This window comes from Crocodylus siamensis, chromosome 1, assembly GCF_052110815.1.
Source record: "Crocodylus siamensis isolate JL-2025a chromosome 1, ASM5211081v1, whole genome shotgun sequence".
Classification (NCBI taxonomy): Eukaryota; Metazoa; Chordata; order Crocodylia; family Crocodylidae; genus Crocodylus; species Crocodylus siamensis.
In genome coordinates this window covers 229,386,101-229,402,634 of record NC_143395.1, presented here as the reverse complement: position 1 = coordinate 229,402,634, position 16,534 = coordinate 229,386,101, and the positions used below count along the sequence as shown (strand labels likewise).

At 40.8% G+C, this 16,534-nt stretch overlaps 1 protein-coding gene across 2 annotated transcripts in view; it reads right to left on the bottom strand.

Annotated features, from left to right (window-relative positions):
* The window catches only part of ARL13B (ARF like GTPase 13B), a 66,576-nt gene that overhangs the window by 43,517 nt on the left and 6,525 nt on the right, over nucleotides 1-16,534 (bottom strand). For both annotated transcript variants that reach the window (XM_090058794.1, XM_090058784.1), the window contains exons 3-4: nucleotides 16,181-16,251; nucleotides 12,016-12,265 (exon numbers count right to left, since the gene is read on the bottom strand). In XM_090058794.1, the coding sequence (XP_089914920.1) occupies nucleotides 12,016-12,265; nucleotides 16,181-16,251 (321 nt within the window). The remainder of the gene's footprint in view (nucleotides 1-12,015; nucleotides 12,266-16,180; nucleotides 16,252-16,534) is intronic.

The window sequence follows — 16,534 nt, the reverse complement described above, 5'->3', positions numbered from 1 at the left end:
GTTTTCTAGCCACCTTTAAGACTTTCATCCACCCTGTACCTCCTTTGCTTGCCTGTGAGAATGCTGCGGAAAAGTTTTGCTAAAAGCCTTGCTGAAGTAAAGGTATTCTACTAGTCTCCCTGTATCCAACCAGCCAGTCATATAAAGGAAGGGAATCAAGTTAGTCAGGTATGACTTGCCCTTGGTGAATCCATACTGATTTTTCCAGATTACTTTCTCCAAGTTCTTAGAAAGATTCCTTTAGGACCTGCTCTGTGATTTTTCCAGGGAGTGAGATGAGGGTGATCAGTCTGTAGTTCCCCAGATCATCCTCCTCCCCTTAAAGATTGGCACTATATTTGCCCATTTCCAATGGTCCAGGACCTCTCCCAATAGCCACAAGTTTTCAAAGAGGCTCTGCAGTTACACTGGACAACTCCCTCAGCACTCTCAAGTGCGTCACATTGGGCCTCATGGACTTGTACACATCCGGCTTTCATAAACAGTCCCCAATTTGTTTTTTCACCACTGGTGATTGCTCACCTTCTCCTTAAACTGTGCTGTCACGTGCAGTAGTCTGGGAGCTGACCTTGCCTGTGAAGACTAAAGGTGAAAGATGCACTTAGTACTTCAGCCTTTTCTGCATCTATCAAAAGTTTACCTCCCCATTTAGTAAGGGACCTACACTTTACCTGATCCTCCTCCTGTTGCTGACATGCTTGTAGAAACACTTCTTGTTACCTTTCACATCCCTTGCTAGCTCCAGCTCCAGTTGTGCTTTGGCCTTCCTGATTTCATCCCTCCCTGCATGCCTGAGCATTACTCCTTTACTCCCCCCTGGTTGTTTGTTCAAGTTTCCACTTCTTGTAAGCTTCCTTTTGGTGTTTAAGCTCACAGATGAGTTCTCTGCTAAGCCAAGATGGTCACCTGCCATATTTGCTATTCTTCCTACATATCCAAATAGTTTGTTCCTGTGCCCTCGGTAAGATTTCTTTACAATACAACCACCTCTCCTGGACGCCTTTCCCCATCAAACTGGCCTCTCAAGGGATCCTGCCCATCAGTTCCCTAAGTGAGCTAAAGCCTTCTTGTCTGAAGTCCAGGATCCTTACTCTGCTGTTCTTGGTCCTTCCTTTTCTTGGGATCCTGAACTCAGACATCTCTAAGATTTTGCCCCTCTGAACAGTTAATCTATAAAAGGGACAGACACCCTGCCCTGCCATTTGCCTAACTTCAGATTAACAGAGCTCTCTCACTCTCCTTTAACAAAAGTTTGAAATGTAGAAAGTTTGTCTTCTGTAGATTGAAAGCTATCCTCATACAAAGATTTAAAAAATGGAACAAAGAACTGTAATCTAATGGGAAAAGAGTTTTTGCCCCAAAGCATTTTATCAAGTCTCTTCAGGATGCTGTGAGGGTGTGTAGTTCGCTTGTTCACCCCTACTTTAGTTATACATGAATGTATTACTAGTTCTGCTTTGGGGTACTAAGCAATGGTCTGAAATCTGCCTCAAATCTATTGGTTTACAAGTAGTAATGTAAGTAGTTAAATGTTTACAGGAATGACACTTTCAAGTCAGACAGCCACCACTTTTTGAAAAATATGATTTAAAGAAACATACAACCAACACTCAGTAACTGACCTTATTACCTATGCTTTATTCGGTCTTTAGAGAAAAACACTTTTCCCTTTCCCATCCTCTACTCCTTGTCCTTCCAGGGCATCATTATGTTAGCCTTTCACATTTAACACGTCAGTGGGTTGCCAAATTGGTTGTGTTTTTCAGTCTCTGCTGCTGCAGCTGAAAAACTCAAAGTACTGATGCAGCTGGGGTAACAGAACTGAAATGCCATCCAATATTCTTGAGTATATGCAAGTACATAAATATTCCTCTATAAAAACTACACCAAGAATTTTACAGTGATAATAAACACTAAGACTATGAAAATGAGTGGCCTGTAGGACATCAGTACATCATGGTGAATTTAAAGTAGCTCCCTATATCATGCCCACCTATCCAGAAAGTGACACTTCCTGTTTAAACTTTGTTTTAACAATAGGTTGCATCACAACTTGACCATCCTCAGCTGCAGATTCTATAGCACTGACCTGCCCTTTAAAATTATCCATGTGGATAAACAGTCTGCCACAGTAAGGGCTAACCTTTGCAGCTGGCATGCCACAAATCAGCCCTATTCCCTCCCCAAATGCCACTTTCATTCTCTTCTTCTGCCCAATTTGCTGCTCTGCTTTCTATGCTCCACTCTATTGGCTGCTGTGCTACCTGCCTCCTCCCTGATCTGCCAGTGCCACACACACAGCCTGCCACTTGGGGCATTCGTGCTACAATCTGGATGCTCCTGTTCTATTAAACTGTTCCACCTTCATGATTTGCAGACTTGCAACAAAATCCAGTCCAGAGGCATTAGTAAGGATGAGAGGAGAGCCTCATGCCGATTCCTGAGGTTTTTTTATATTTTTTAAATTTTAAATCTATCAGTTCTCTCTGGAAGAGATCAAACCTTGGATGCCCTCCAGGCTCCATTGCCACAAGGCTACAACACTGTGCCTGTCTAATCTTTTTAATCTATCCTCTTTTGATCTCTTGTTGTCTGCAGATTTTCCTACCTATTTTTACTGCCATTTTACTCTTCTTGGCATTTGTCCCCTTTCCACTCACTTAATGGGTTTCAAGTTGTAGTGATTGTGTCCACTAGTACACCAAACTGTCAAAATAAGAAAAATGGTTGGAGGTAGCTAGCTGTCTGTAGGTGTACACACCTAAGCTGCTCTCACAGCATGGCTGGGAAATAAGCTGTATTCACAGCCCATATATTTTGGTGCTGGGAAGAGCTGGATGAATCTGGAATGCATAGCCTTATATGTGCATGCCACTCGCCCTGTCCCTGTTCCAGAACCCTTTTGGAGTCACAGGGCTACTCTCCACTTTGAAGTACATCATCCAACTAAAACTTTAACTGAGAATGCCAGTGCAACTAAAAGTTAAAAATAGTTAGGTCAGAAAAAAAAAAAAACCTCGGAATTATTTCCAAACTCCCATGGGCCCAAGCAATAATCACAAAATCTAGATGCATTCAGATCTATTAAAACTACATGCAGCCGTGTCTCTTTCACTATTAATGCTAATACACCTATAGATAGATAGATAGATAGATAGATAAAAACAAAACAGTCTAGCAATTCATTTTCATATTTAAGCTTTTGGAAATACTTAGGCTCTCCTAACTCCAGACTTCTCTTTGCCAAAGCAAAATCAGAAGTTTGAATCCCAAAAAGTGACCCTTAACAGAAAGATTCTTTTTATGTTACAAACATGGCAGAAAACAGAACTGGCATAACAATTTAAGATCAACTAGCAGCTTCAATGCTGAACTGGACACACTGTATGGATCTGATTTCTGAAACTGTTTAAAACACACACTGAAGACTAGGCTCCTTTAAAAGGGAGTCTCAAGTTGAGCACCCAAAAGTCAGAGCACCCATGGACACTTCTGGAAACTCAGACAGACCTAGAACACACTGGGTGCATCTACATGTCTGCTTTACTGCAGAGCAAACTGATTAACTCTGAAGTAAAGTGTCACTGTTTGCACCTGTACTGGTATTAGGGTGCAGTGAATTAAATAAATCAGGGACAAGTACTATCTTATGGCAGAGTAATCAGGTATGACAAAATGCACATGTAGATGGTAACAGGGCTGGCTGGGGCATGAGGGCGCTAAAGTGCAGGGGCTGCCTGCCACACAGCTCTGCACGCTAGCGCTCCAGAGCTCAGAGATGACTCGAGCCTGCTGCCAGCCCAGGGTTGCTTTGCCCCAACTCAAAGTGCTACTGTCCTAGGTGTACATAAAGATACTGCGCCTGGGAGAAATTTACTCCAGTGCAAACTGCACCCGAGTTTATTGTTTCACCTTAATTGCACATATAGATACACCTACCATGCATTAGTCAGACAGACAGTAGCACTCCTCAAGTTCCGGTGCACCAAGCAAATAAATGCTTTTGCCAAAGGTCACTGTTAGTGTCACAGAACTTTCTACTGCTTACACAGCATACCCTAAAATCACTTTGGCTTTGCAAGTGTGGAGTGAAAACAAGCCAACAGCTGCCAAAATATACCATCCGCTGCTGCAAGGGGTGGGAAAGGGACAGGGCAGGCAGGAGCAAAGCTAAAGAAGAGAGGGTTTTTTATCCTGTCTTTAAAGGAAGACAAATAATAAGTACAATAATGTTTTAGACAGGGTTTATTGAAATCAAGTTCACAATTTAACAACCTCCACTTATTTACACAAGTTCCCATTGGTAGAAAGTTAATGGATTCATTCTTATCTATGAGAGAAGAACATTACCAGGCTTCCTTTTCCTGCTCACAATGCAGGGAGATTTAATAAGAAAAGGCTTCTATTTTAAAAACACAGAAGTAAGCTCAAGAGCAGTTATGAAAAAAACACCTCACCCATAACCAAGTACAGTATCTAACTTAGGTTGTTGTTTCCTGTTACGTACAGTATTAGTAACAGCATGAACACTCACTGCAAAAGCTCTCAGAAAGAAAGAGAACCAAACATGGGTCTTCTCAGACACCAAGTTATCAGAAAACCTAAACAAAGGAAAACTTTTCTTTTTTACTTTAAAGAACTATACGAAGTGGCCACAAGTGTTTTATGCAACTGAGCCAGTTTTACCCTTGTCCTGCCTGTTTGCTTAAAAAAAACCCCAAAAACCCCACACATACAAGTCCAAGTGCTATCACTGGCATTTTTATAATTACCTTATTTCCATGCTTCCAAACGTTTAAAAGGAGAGAAGACTTTTAATCATGCCAGCAGGCTGGCTATTTATCTACATAATATGAGGTCTCTCTGAATTAAAGGGTAGGAAGATTTATGTACAAGAGAAGAAAATCCATTAGCAGAGACCTGTTTAAACCCCTGGAGTATTGATAGAATATACCCATATGAATCATAAGACTTCACAAGTTTCCTTTTCGTTACTCAGTTTCACTGCGTACAACACTGATTAACAGTTGAAGCATTCAAACGCTTTTAGGTACTCTACACTACCAAAACAAAAATACATAAAACAGGAATGCTGTACAGCAAAGAAACATAGAAGACCACCTTTAATAACTTAAGATATTTTGCTCTTAAAAATAACTGGTGCCAGCCCCATTTTGGAGGGCATGTTCTGCTTCTAAAATGTTGACTCAGGATCTCACAGAAAATGAAGGACATATGACATAGTTCCAGAATATATATTTCACTTTCACACAATGCTCAAAATGTTGTTTGAATGTTTTCAAAAATCAGCACCTGGAAAACTGGAAACTTTTAACAGGGAGTTTATTTTGGTTGACCATTTCCATCGTTTTCCATGGAAAACAAAAAAGTTTACTGTAAAACAACAAACAAAACAAAACCTAGCACCTTCAACCAAACAAATAGGGTTTTTCTTCTCCTCTAGTTTTGTTCAAAAGAGATTTTTTTTTCCAGGAAAAAAAAACACTACCCCCGGGGTTTTTTAAAACTCTCTCTGCCTTTCCACCTGCAAGATCACCGTGTCAGGTGGTGTTACAGCCCAACAAATTAGCAAATTTTATGACATTTCTCCTAAATACATCAAAATTATATTTAAAATGCAGGCACACTTTCACATCCTCCCTTTCCTCCAAGCACTAGGCTTGGTTCACTTTTCTTTTCAGAACTTCCACAGTGTATTAAAATACCTCATTTCCAACTGCTTCTATTACATACTTGTTTAGCTCTATACATACTAGTATTAATTACATACTAATATTTATAAATATGAATAAGGCTGAGAATTTGGTTAAAGAACAGCTCTCCATTCCCTCCCTGATGTAACCAATGACCTGGATGATGCCATGTTGAGGGCCACTCTCCTAGTTACTGGTATAATCTAAATATCATTACTTGGGAGGGGGGGAAAAAGGTGTCTGGCAAACAGTAAAAAGTTGGACTAATTTCCAATGAGAAGAAATTTAATTTAAGGATCTTCCCAATGAAAATACTTTCAGTCTTTCATGTGGACCTTCAAATGCATTGCAATGTACATGCAATTGAAGGAAGATCATTTTTTCATGACTGTCTCCTTCCCCACCCCCTTCCCTAGTTGCTTATATATCCAAATCAGTACAGTAGTAAAGTAAAATATATCTAAAATGTTATCTACTATACAATATTCCTGAAAGGTCAGCACACAACAGCATTTATTTAAAAACCCTTGCAGTGGAAATATCTGCTTTCCTGGACTGCATCCTAGAGCAGAAGGCAGTATGCTATTTTTACACTAAAAACAATCCAATTATTCTTTTTTTAAAATGAAAGAAATGCTCCCGTTAGTTTACCTTTTAAAGTCCGGCTCAGTGAAAAAAGTTTACGTAAAGAGAACCTTATAATTCAGGAAAATTGCATATTCAACTGAATTATAGGAAACCAAGGAATTAATCAATCCCTTATTAAAAAAAATCTGCTTGTTCTTGTCCATCAACCTTTTAGCAACCACATTTATAAAAATGTTCAATGATTGTGTGCCACTGAGTTCTGAAAAATCCAGAATCTAATTTTTGGAAGTACTGAGTACTCATAGCTGTATTGATAAAAGCCGCAGGATAAAAACGTTTGTAAGCATGATTTAGTCTCACCTCACATCATTCTTGTGAAGTTAGGCACACTTGGGTTACCAACTGTAAGACTTTATGCAAGTGTGACCACTCCTTGGCTTGTGACAAACTGCTACCAAGCCTCTGGTCAAACAAAAAGACTCACATATTTCACTCTTTCTCCTTCAGACAAACACAGCATCTGCAACCATTTAACTGAGCAACAGGCAAGTCTCTGGTAGTACCCCATACCAACAGCTGCTTCTCAGGACTACCTACCCTCTGGCAAGCATCAGTCTCTAGTCCAGAGGTGGGCAATATCTGGCCCGTGGGCTGAATCCAGCCCGCCAGGCCATTCTATCCGGCCTGCAGGACTCCTAAAAAATTTAGAAAATATTTATCTGCTCCTGTCTGCTTGTCAAAGATGACAGGAACCAGGAGTAGTAGGACCCAGGGGCAGCCAGCAGCAGGAGGCAGGAGTCCAAGCCCACCCATCCCCAGGCATTTGTGCTTCCTGCCCCATATTGCTCCAGCACCACCTGGCTTCCAGTTGGATCACCAGACCCAGAACATGGGGCTGCAACGGTACGGGGGTGTGCAAGTGTGCATACATGTGCGTGGCAAGTCCCACACACATAACCCACCATACAGAGGCACCCACACCCCCCTGCACTGCCATACATACCCCCACACCCACACTCCTTCATGTACCCCAGCCTCCCTCCCTCCACACACAGCCCCCAACAAACCCCATACCCACCCATACCCCAAATATCCACACACACCCATACCCTTCTCCATACCCACAGTGGCCCCCCACAAACTTATATCCACCCCCCCACAATATACAAATTAATTTTTGACTTAATTTTAAGCTATGATATACAATCACCTCTATGCACACTACATAAATGCATGTAAACCAGAACAAAAATATTTTTTGAAATCAAATTAACGAATGTTTTAGATGTTCGCTTTTTAAATTATAATTTGGTATTTTTCTGGTTCCAAGATGGCAAAACCCCTTGCTGAAAGGAGAACTTCTGGGGGCATGAAGAGGGACTTCTGGTAGCAAAAGACAGGGGCTAGCAGGCGGGACTTCGTCCCAAGATGGCAACCAGGGGACGGGGTACCTGTCAAGGGGTAGAGATACCCATGCAGCCCCTGGACAGCTTGGCAAAGTTCAGTAAGTGGTCCTCCGCCTGAAATAATTGCTGCCCCTGCTCTAGTCAGTTCCCAGCCACATCTCTCAGGGAGTAAAATTTGTAGGTCTGCTTTCCCACCCAGCCAGCATGCCTTGAGTCACTCTCCCTTTTCAACCCCTTTCTGCCCTAGTTCAATACCTATAACAACACACAGCGTTTCACTTAAATCCACACTGGTGTGGAAAAGGTTTCATAACCCACCACAGTAAAATAAATGGATCCACAGACCATTTAAAATTTTTTTCCTTTAAAAATGGTTGCCACTACTTTTAAATTATACTCTGGCTAGGAAGGCTGCCTGGTATATACCACTGGTTACTGAACCCCACAGGAAATAATTCAGTCATATCTGACTGAGCGCCTGAACACTACTGTAGCTGCCTGATAGGCATGGCTGTGCCACACAGTACAATACTATAGACCAGGCGCAGGGTAAGAGGCCTGTGAAATCTTACAGCAGAAAAAGTAAGGCACCAGGTATATGACTAAGTGTGGGGCAGAGGAGGCCAGCATTCAAAGAGACCACAAAAGAGCAAAAAGGTGGCCATAGCCATGTATTCATGACAGCTGAAATAAGCTTTGAATTATTATAAGAGAATGCCACCTCCTTGAAAGAAAAGGGGCTTCTAAGACCTAACAGGGATTAATAAGAAATAGCATAGAAGGACAACCAACAACATGAACATGCAGTAGCAACACTTCTCCTTGCTGTTCTTCAAATTAAGGGTTCAGCATATACTTCTAATACAGATTATATATTTCATTGTATGAGCAACATAAGCATTTCTTGTCCATATACCACGCCAACAAATTAGGATAGATGGATACACTGAATAAAATTCAAAGTGTAAGGCTGTTTAAATCCTGGAGTAATAGCTCCATCTATAATAGGTTTTCTGCTTAGAGAGAGGCATGAATATCTATTTGTTCTGTTCCATGATCAGTCCCAACACCTCTTTTGTCATTCTTCAGCACGCACATACTGAAATGAATAAAATGGAATTAAGCTGCAATTCCAGAATCTGGATTCCTCCATTAGTTGTGTCATATTCATTGATGCTTATTAAACACTCATCATCTCACTCAGAAGTGCTAAATACAAATAGCCCACTAGGGAAAAAAAAAAAAAAAAAAAAGCATATCATCACAGTGCACAGTGGAAAAAAATGGCTAAGAAATCATTCTAAAAATATCAGAGTCCATTTTCAGCGACTGCAAGGAAAAGCAATGGTCCATCATAGACAACTTACAGAAGTTGGGAAACAGTACAACAGGACACTCCACTGTTTCATGTGAAAGTACACAACTGTATTACTTTAAGAACAGAAGCTATTTTTTCCTTTAGTTTCAATCAAACAGCAAGTACAATACTAAAGAACTTCCTTTGTAAGTTAACCCTGGCGCTTTAACCATAGTTATAGTGCAGCTTTTCAAGACTTCCACGTTCAGATCCTGTTGCTCCTCTACCACACGAGGAAATTACCTAAAACAGGGGTTTTCAGTCAGGGGTACGCGTACCCCTGGGGGTATTTGGGATGGCCTCGGGGGTACTCGGCAGCAGGTCCCACCACCAGCACTTCCACCACCACCACCGTATCGCCCGCATGCTTGCTGATCTGCTGCAAGGACCCCCCTCCCCTACTTGTCAACTGGCTGCTGGGAGAGCCCCCCAGTTGCTGATTGGTCGCTGGGGGACTCCCACCTTCTTGACCAGCGGCTGGGGGTACACTGACCCAAAAAGGCTGAAAAGCCCTAACCTAAAACAATAGTGGCCAAACCACAGCTCGTGAGCTGCATGTGGCTCTCCAGGGCTTCTCCACTGTGCTGGGTCACTCAGCACCCCCCCCCCCCCACACTGTGTAGCCACGCCAGGTTGCTCAGCATTTCCTCTCCCCCTGGTTTTGGTGGAGGATCGAATGTGGCTCCCAGGGTGAATAACTCTGGCCACCCCAGTCTAAAGTGTTACTAATCTGTTTAAACCTCCTCCAACAGATGCCAGATTACTAAGGCCATTACTTGTGTTCATTCCTCATTAAAGGACTTCCAAAAAACTTGTTGTTTTCCCTTTGAAAGCATGGAATGACAGAAAAAAAAGTCTTCAACAAGTAAGTTTAAAAATAATACACGTAGGTCAAGTTAAGGGGGAAGTCTATACAAAATTACAGCTGAATTTTCAAAAGACAATAAACATCATCTGCAGCCTCAGTTACTCAGGTCTTACAATATTTTCACTGAAAGAGTTCTGTGACGAACATTCTTGTTTCAGACTACCAGTGAAAACAGATCTTCCCCCTATATATTAACCCTTGGGTGAGGGAACATTCCTGGGACTCGGAACAAAGATCAAGGGTTCCTGTCTTATTTCCTAAAAATATGTTTCTATGCAACTCCCAACCTTTCTGAGGTTCCATGATGAGCATGCCACATACTCTGCAGCAAAAGAGGGTAAATCCTGGAGCAATAACCTCTAAATTCTGGGGAATTAAAAATTTTTTTATAACATACCATGTCAACCTTGTAGTAGCTGTGCTGGAAGCATAGAGAAGAATTAAAAAGAGGACCATTTTTCAGGCCAGTTCTCCACTGACTAACCCCTTAAACACATGCCTTGTCCATGAAACCACAATGCCCAGGAGGCAATCCTTTTTCAGGGCCAGGACTTGAAGCAACAATATGAATTCTGGCAACAGACCATGAGATCTATACTGTCAATCAATTGAAAGGCAGTTAACTTTGCTTCACCTCATTAGTGGCCTGAGTTAATCCATACTACATTACAGCTAGGGCATTCACTGGGATCAAGACGCACCAAAACTCACCAAGGTCCTTACAGGTACAGTAGGCTATCCACAGGGACCCCTCCCCCCGCCCCAAGAAACACGGCTGGAAAGTAGAACAAAAAAAACCTCTGTGTGTTTCTGTAGCAAAACTGCACAATTGTCAATCACCAAATTCTTAAGAGGAAATATTCTTCATAAGTATATCTGAGTTAAAATATTTGAATAAAGAACAGATTTACTTTCTTTCCTTTGCCACCAAGACCATAGCCAACATCAATGCAAGTTAAAAATTGTATATCCTTTTCATCATTAATATTGGCTGAAATGTCCACACTTCCACACTTCACACAGAATAATTAAAAAATAGTCAATTTCACATTCAGATCCCAATTAGCACCCACCCAATTCTTAATACACACAGGGCTGTCCTCTCCTAACAATGAACATTATATTATAGAAATAAAGTAAGTTAATTTATGCTTGCATAGCCCATTAATCATAAAAATAAAAATGTTGAGCAAAACTAACGTGGGTTTCATCCTGGTTAATCATTTATGGATTTGCATGTTTCTTTTAGTAAAGCTGCAATAGAGTACTTCCTTTAAAAAAAACTTTTCTAAGGATGGAATTAATAAAATGTTTCCTTTTGAACATCCTACCCTAAGAAGGAAACTTTACACAACAAAACAATTCTCTAATAGAATCTATTCTCTGGCAGCATTTGCTGTTTTTGAAGTTGATAGACCTTTTGAAACAGTCAACTTTTTCTTTTAAAACAAACATATGCACCAAAACAAAAACAAATGCCAACTACTATTAAAGCAAGCTTTCTCCATTTATGTATCAGCAGCACCACCTTGTGTTAAGTATAAATGATAATTAGTTGTGCAGAGTGAACTTGAAATTCAAGACAGTTGTTATGAGTTGTCACTGCTCGAGCCTGTATCCAGCATTACATAACATATGACATGCAACTCCCTTGACTCTACGCTATGAAAACTGTACTCTTCAATACTGCAGTAACAATATGCATGCTTTTTGTCTGAAACAAATCATTTCTCCCCTTTTACCAAAAATAGGGACAGCATTGAAAAGGATTACATGGAGAGAATCAAATGCTAGATGATGCAAATGTAATTAAAGGGCTTGCTGTGTACAGCATACTAAAAGAAAGAAAATAAATCAAAGATCATTAAATAAGTTCATAAATAAAGGACTCTGAGACCGAACAAGTTCAGGTGCAAATAAGTATATTACTAGCAGCAAAACATAACACAATGATAGTATTATTGTGTAAGTCCACTAAAACCAACATGGTTAAGGAGGAACAAATATTGCATAAATATAACACTTAAAAACACATTTATTAGAATACAGGTTAGTAGCTGAACACTGATTAGAGTTACTTACACTAATACAGGTTTTCCTGATATCCTAGGATGTCTTAATACTTCAATCATGGTCTCTTTAGTTTCTTCCATTCTCTCTACATCACTGGAATCCACAACAAATATTACCCCATAGGACTCTGCATAGTAATTCTTCCAGATGCCCCGTATTCGCTTTCCACCTCCAAGGTCAAAGATGGTGACTTCAAACCTTCCTTGTTTAAGGTCAATCTTAGAAAATCCAACTGTAGGAGCAACATCTTCAGGAGATTCTGTCAACATACAGAGAAACTTTTTTTAGTGAAAAGCTCATTTAAGGACAACAATTCTTTTTTATTCTATGATTTGTGTACCAAACTTCAAACACTAACCTCACTGGAAGCAAATGAGGCTGTTTAAACATAAAATACGTAGCTCAGAGATATCTTTGCAATAGATTTCAACAGGAGAAAAATATAGCTGAATTTCAAGTTTGGATAGTCACATGTTGAAAGCTTCTGGGGTTTCTTAAGTTCTAAGCAAGAGTGCTTGGGACTCGTTTATTATGATTTCTAGAAGGTACAGCCTGAACATTGCTCTGCAGTGTTAAGGCGGCATAAAACTAAGTCAGTACATCAAACAAGGCACAACAAATTTATGGAAAAAGAACAGGGCCTTCTTTATTTTGCCAAATTCATCCTTTAACACTCCTGCTCCTGAATCTCAGTTTTCACTAAAATTATGTTTTAGCGTTCGTGAGTGCTGAAATACCCTTGAAAGCACAAATCAAGCAAAAAGAGATGCCTGACTGACTCTGTAGAAGAGCCTGAACCAGTAGCTCTCTGGTAAGTAAACGGTCTTATTTGTCTCAGTGAAGACCTCAGGGGTAACATGATTTTATAGCAGTATATCCAGGATACCATAGGATTTGCTTCTGGCTGAAGCCATGTAAGCAGTATTTGGTTTTGTCTCCCTTTTCTGCTGGGACCAGCCTGCATTTGCTTCACACACTTCAGCTCTCCCTATATGGAGAAGTTAACTGGATCTCTATATACTGTTCCATGGAACCAGGTAGCAAAGAGTCACTAGCCAAGCAGTATGGAGGGCAGCAGCAATCACACAAAGAAGAGCAGAATGAGCAACCTAAAAATATGGTGTGGTAAGGGAGGCCTGTCGACCTGGAAAAAATTAATAACTGAGGCCAGATACAATGGACTTGGCAAACCACAAGATGGAGATTGAGCCAGACCACTTTGTGGCATCACGGGAGCCAAGACCCAAGCAACAGAGCCAGGGCACCTGAACTACAAATTCCTACTCTGAAAAATCACCACCACATTTCATGCTGAAGAGTGTTTTCACATTCGAGAGGAACAAAAAAAAAAAACTTTGGATTTTACATGACTGCAGAACAAAGTAACACAAACGCAAAAGTTGAAAACCTGCTGTTACATATTTTGGTTTTGTTGTGATATAAAGTACGCAGGAGTCTGATAATAACAAACCTTAGTAGCTGCAGGTCTTTGTGTCTGGCTATCAAGCCAGCCAGCCAAGCTCTCGAGAAGCATACAACAGAAACGTGCATTCTGAAGTACTCAAACCGAAAACTGAATTATACGCATTCCTCCTCTGAGGCAAGGAAGGAAAGAGGGGAAAAAAAGTGGCATTTGTATCTTTCAAGCCTGGATTGAACAACACAATATTTAGAAATCTCCAAAAGAGCCAAAACAATTGCTCTCTCTCTTTTTTTTTTTTTTTTGAATCTCATGGGAAAAGTATCTTATCCACTGTGGTTCCAATTTTCTAGGAAAGGCTTATAGCAAAAGAAGTTCTCTCTGGCAATTTTCAGGAAAATCAGCTGCTTTTTGCTGAAGCAGGCATTAAAATAGTTATTATATACTGCAGCATTAAACAATAAATGTGAAGTTACTGAAGTTTTACAAATAAGGGCCCAGGATGACGGAAAAGCATTCTGTGCATATGTGACTGCATCCCTTATTTGAAAATATTTGACCAACAAATGGTACTTAAGGGCAGACACGTTGCCTACCAGCTCTTGATGCTAAATGAAATAGAAATAAAGCAGAGAAGCTGCCTAGCATCTCAGAGAAAATTATACTGAACACCTATGTTTATGAGCACTGTCTGACCAAATTTTCATTATGGTCTACATACACATCAGGCAGTGGAGAAAGGCAAAACAAAGTCCCCTTAGATATGAAATGGTCCCCTACTACACAAAATGTCTAGAAAGTTGGTGGCTTTTTTCAGTTAACCTGTATATATTTTTTATTTTTATATAAAATCACCTTGTCTGCAGTCCTTTCCTAATTACACCAACGGTCAATATCATAAAAGCAGCTTATACTCGCAACATTGATTTTACGTAAAGTTTACTGGGGTATGCACATTACTGTTTCATCAGAAAGCAATTTCTGCACAAAAAGATTAGATCAATTCATTTCTCTAACCTATGCTAATACGTAAAATGCCTCATTAACCAAAAGAAACCCTCTGCATCATCACTATAATTCAAATAAAATTGTGAGTCAAACTATCATCTTTAAGCCAGAAAACCTACAGAGATTATTTTGTTTTGTATTGTCATACCAAATTAGCAACTGATAGCCAGCTCTGTCTCCAAAAAGGAAACAAGACAAAAAAAATGAAAACGCTTGCTAAACTTCTTAAACTAAAGCTTTCTAAACTAAGAAAGTATACTGAATACAGCTTAGAAAACACAGAATCAAAAACCAGATTTATGCTCATAAGACCTGCAACATGGTGTAAACATTTGCCTACACCCAAATGCTTGTGAACTGTAGTAGTGCAAATTCTTAGGCATACCATTCACAATGGAGGTGCACATGAGTAGAAAGGTCCCACACACTTCAGTGCTCATTGGTTGAAAAATTCAGGCTGGGAGTTTCAAAGAAGCCCAAGACATTCCCTTTTACATTTTCCCCTTTTACATAAAAGGAAGCACTTTACCCATTTCATCCAGAATAACTTTTGGAACACTCTAATGGCACTTGGAGAGCACTAAGCATTATATCTCTCCATGCTTAACTTCCAACTGCAAAGGCACTCAACCTCTGGCCCACAGTCCAAACATGGCCCACAGATCCTTGGCATCTGGCCCACAGGGCTCCCCAAGGGCCAGGAAAGTTTGGCAGTGGGAGAGCAGTGGCAGTACTGCCACCCCTCTTTGCTGCCAAAATCCCAAGCCCCATGGGCCAGACTGGAGCCAAGCCATGCCCCCTTCCCTCCAGCCAGCCAGGCTAGGACTGGGCTATGCCCCCTCTCCCTGCACAGGTGGTTCAGAGCCAGGCCAAGCCACTTCCCTCTACCCAGCCACATTCAGGGCAGGCCATTTCCCCTTTCTCCAGCAGAGTCAAGCCACAACGCATCTCCCCACAGGGCTGGAAGGTCACAGTCCTTCCCTGCCGTAGGGCCAGGCTGTTGGGGCTGGTCCAAATACACTTGCACCATGTGGCTGGATTGAGGCCAGGCTGTCCCTGTCCCTCAGTGCTGCTGGAGGGCGCCACATCCAGTCCTCAGAGAAACGATACTAAGCATGCAGCCCATTAGCCAAAAAGGTTGAGCACCACTGTCCTACTGAATTTCTGGCCGTTTTGCGCACCTAATTCTATATGGTTACTTTGATTGCTGGATTAGGACTGCGAATTCAGGGCTAGGAATTCCCTAATGAAATATCAATCCTCCTAAATAATCTACACACCACAGATCCATGCAGAGTACCACCAAAATCAGTGGGGATCTGCACAGATGTAGGCGTCTGTCCATGTGTAGGTAGGGGACCCAATATCTTCAGGTAAAAAGCAGTTCTAAAAGGGATAGCAATGGTTTTAGGGATGGTGGCAAAAGGAAATTACACTTCTGCTTGGATATGCTGAACATCTTGTAACACACAACACTCAGGATAAATAAAACAATGCTATTTCTTCTACTAGTGCTTCTCTGTGCATTTGATAATAATGCTTTCACTCATTCCTTTGTGTAATCATTCATTTCCTTCCTTGGAACATACACTTATAAAGCATAAAAACCCTTCCTAAAACCCGTTTAAAAAAAGTTAAGAATTTGACGACATGCCATTTAAACATCCCCCATCACATGCTGCACGTTTTCAGATGGTGCGGTCTCTGAACACTTCATTTAGAACATACACAGACTGACTTGCTTACCTCCTTGGATTCCTTTCACTGTAGCAGTTTTGCCAGCATTATCAAGTCCCACCATCACTAGTGTCACCTTCCTTCAAAAAGAAAAAAAAAAAAACATGTCAAGGCTTTTTGCTTGTAGTTAACCATTGTTTTAGCAAGCCTTTGAATGCACACATAGCCAAGGTACACAAAGTACCTTAAAACTAAAAGCTTCAAAATATCAAGCAGCAGAAAATTACATGGATGTATTGGATGCTCAACATGTCAAACCACCTGATCAGGAAGTAAAGTGATAAATTAACCAAACTCAACACTTATACCATTACTTGAAAAGATTCACCCAAAACTTAATGATCATACCTTTAACTTTCTTTT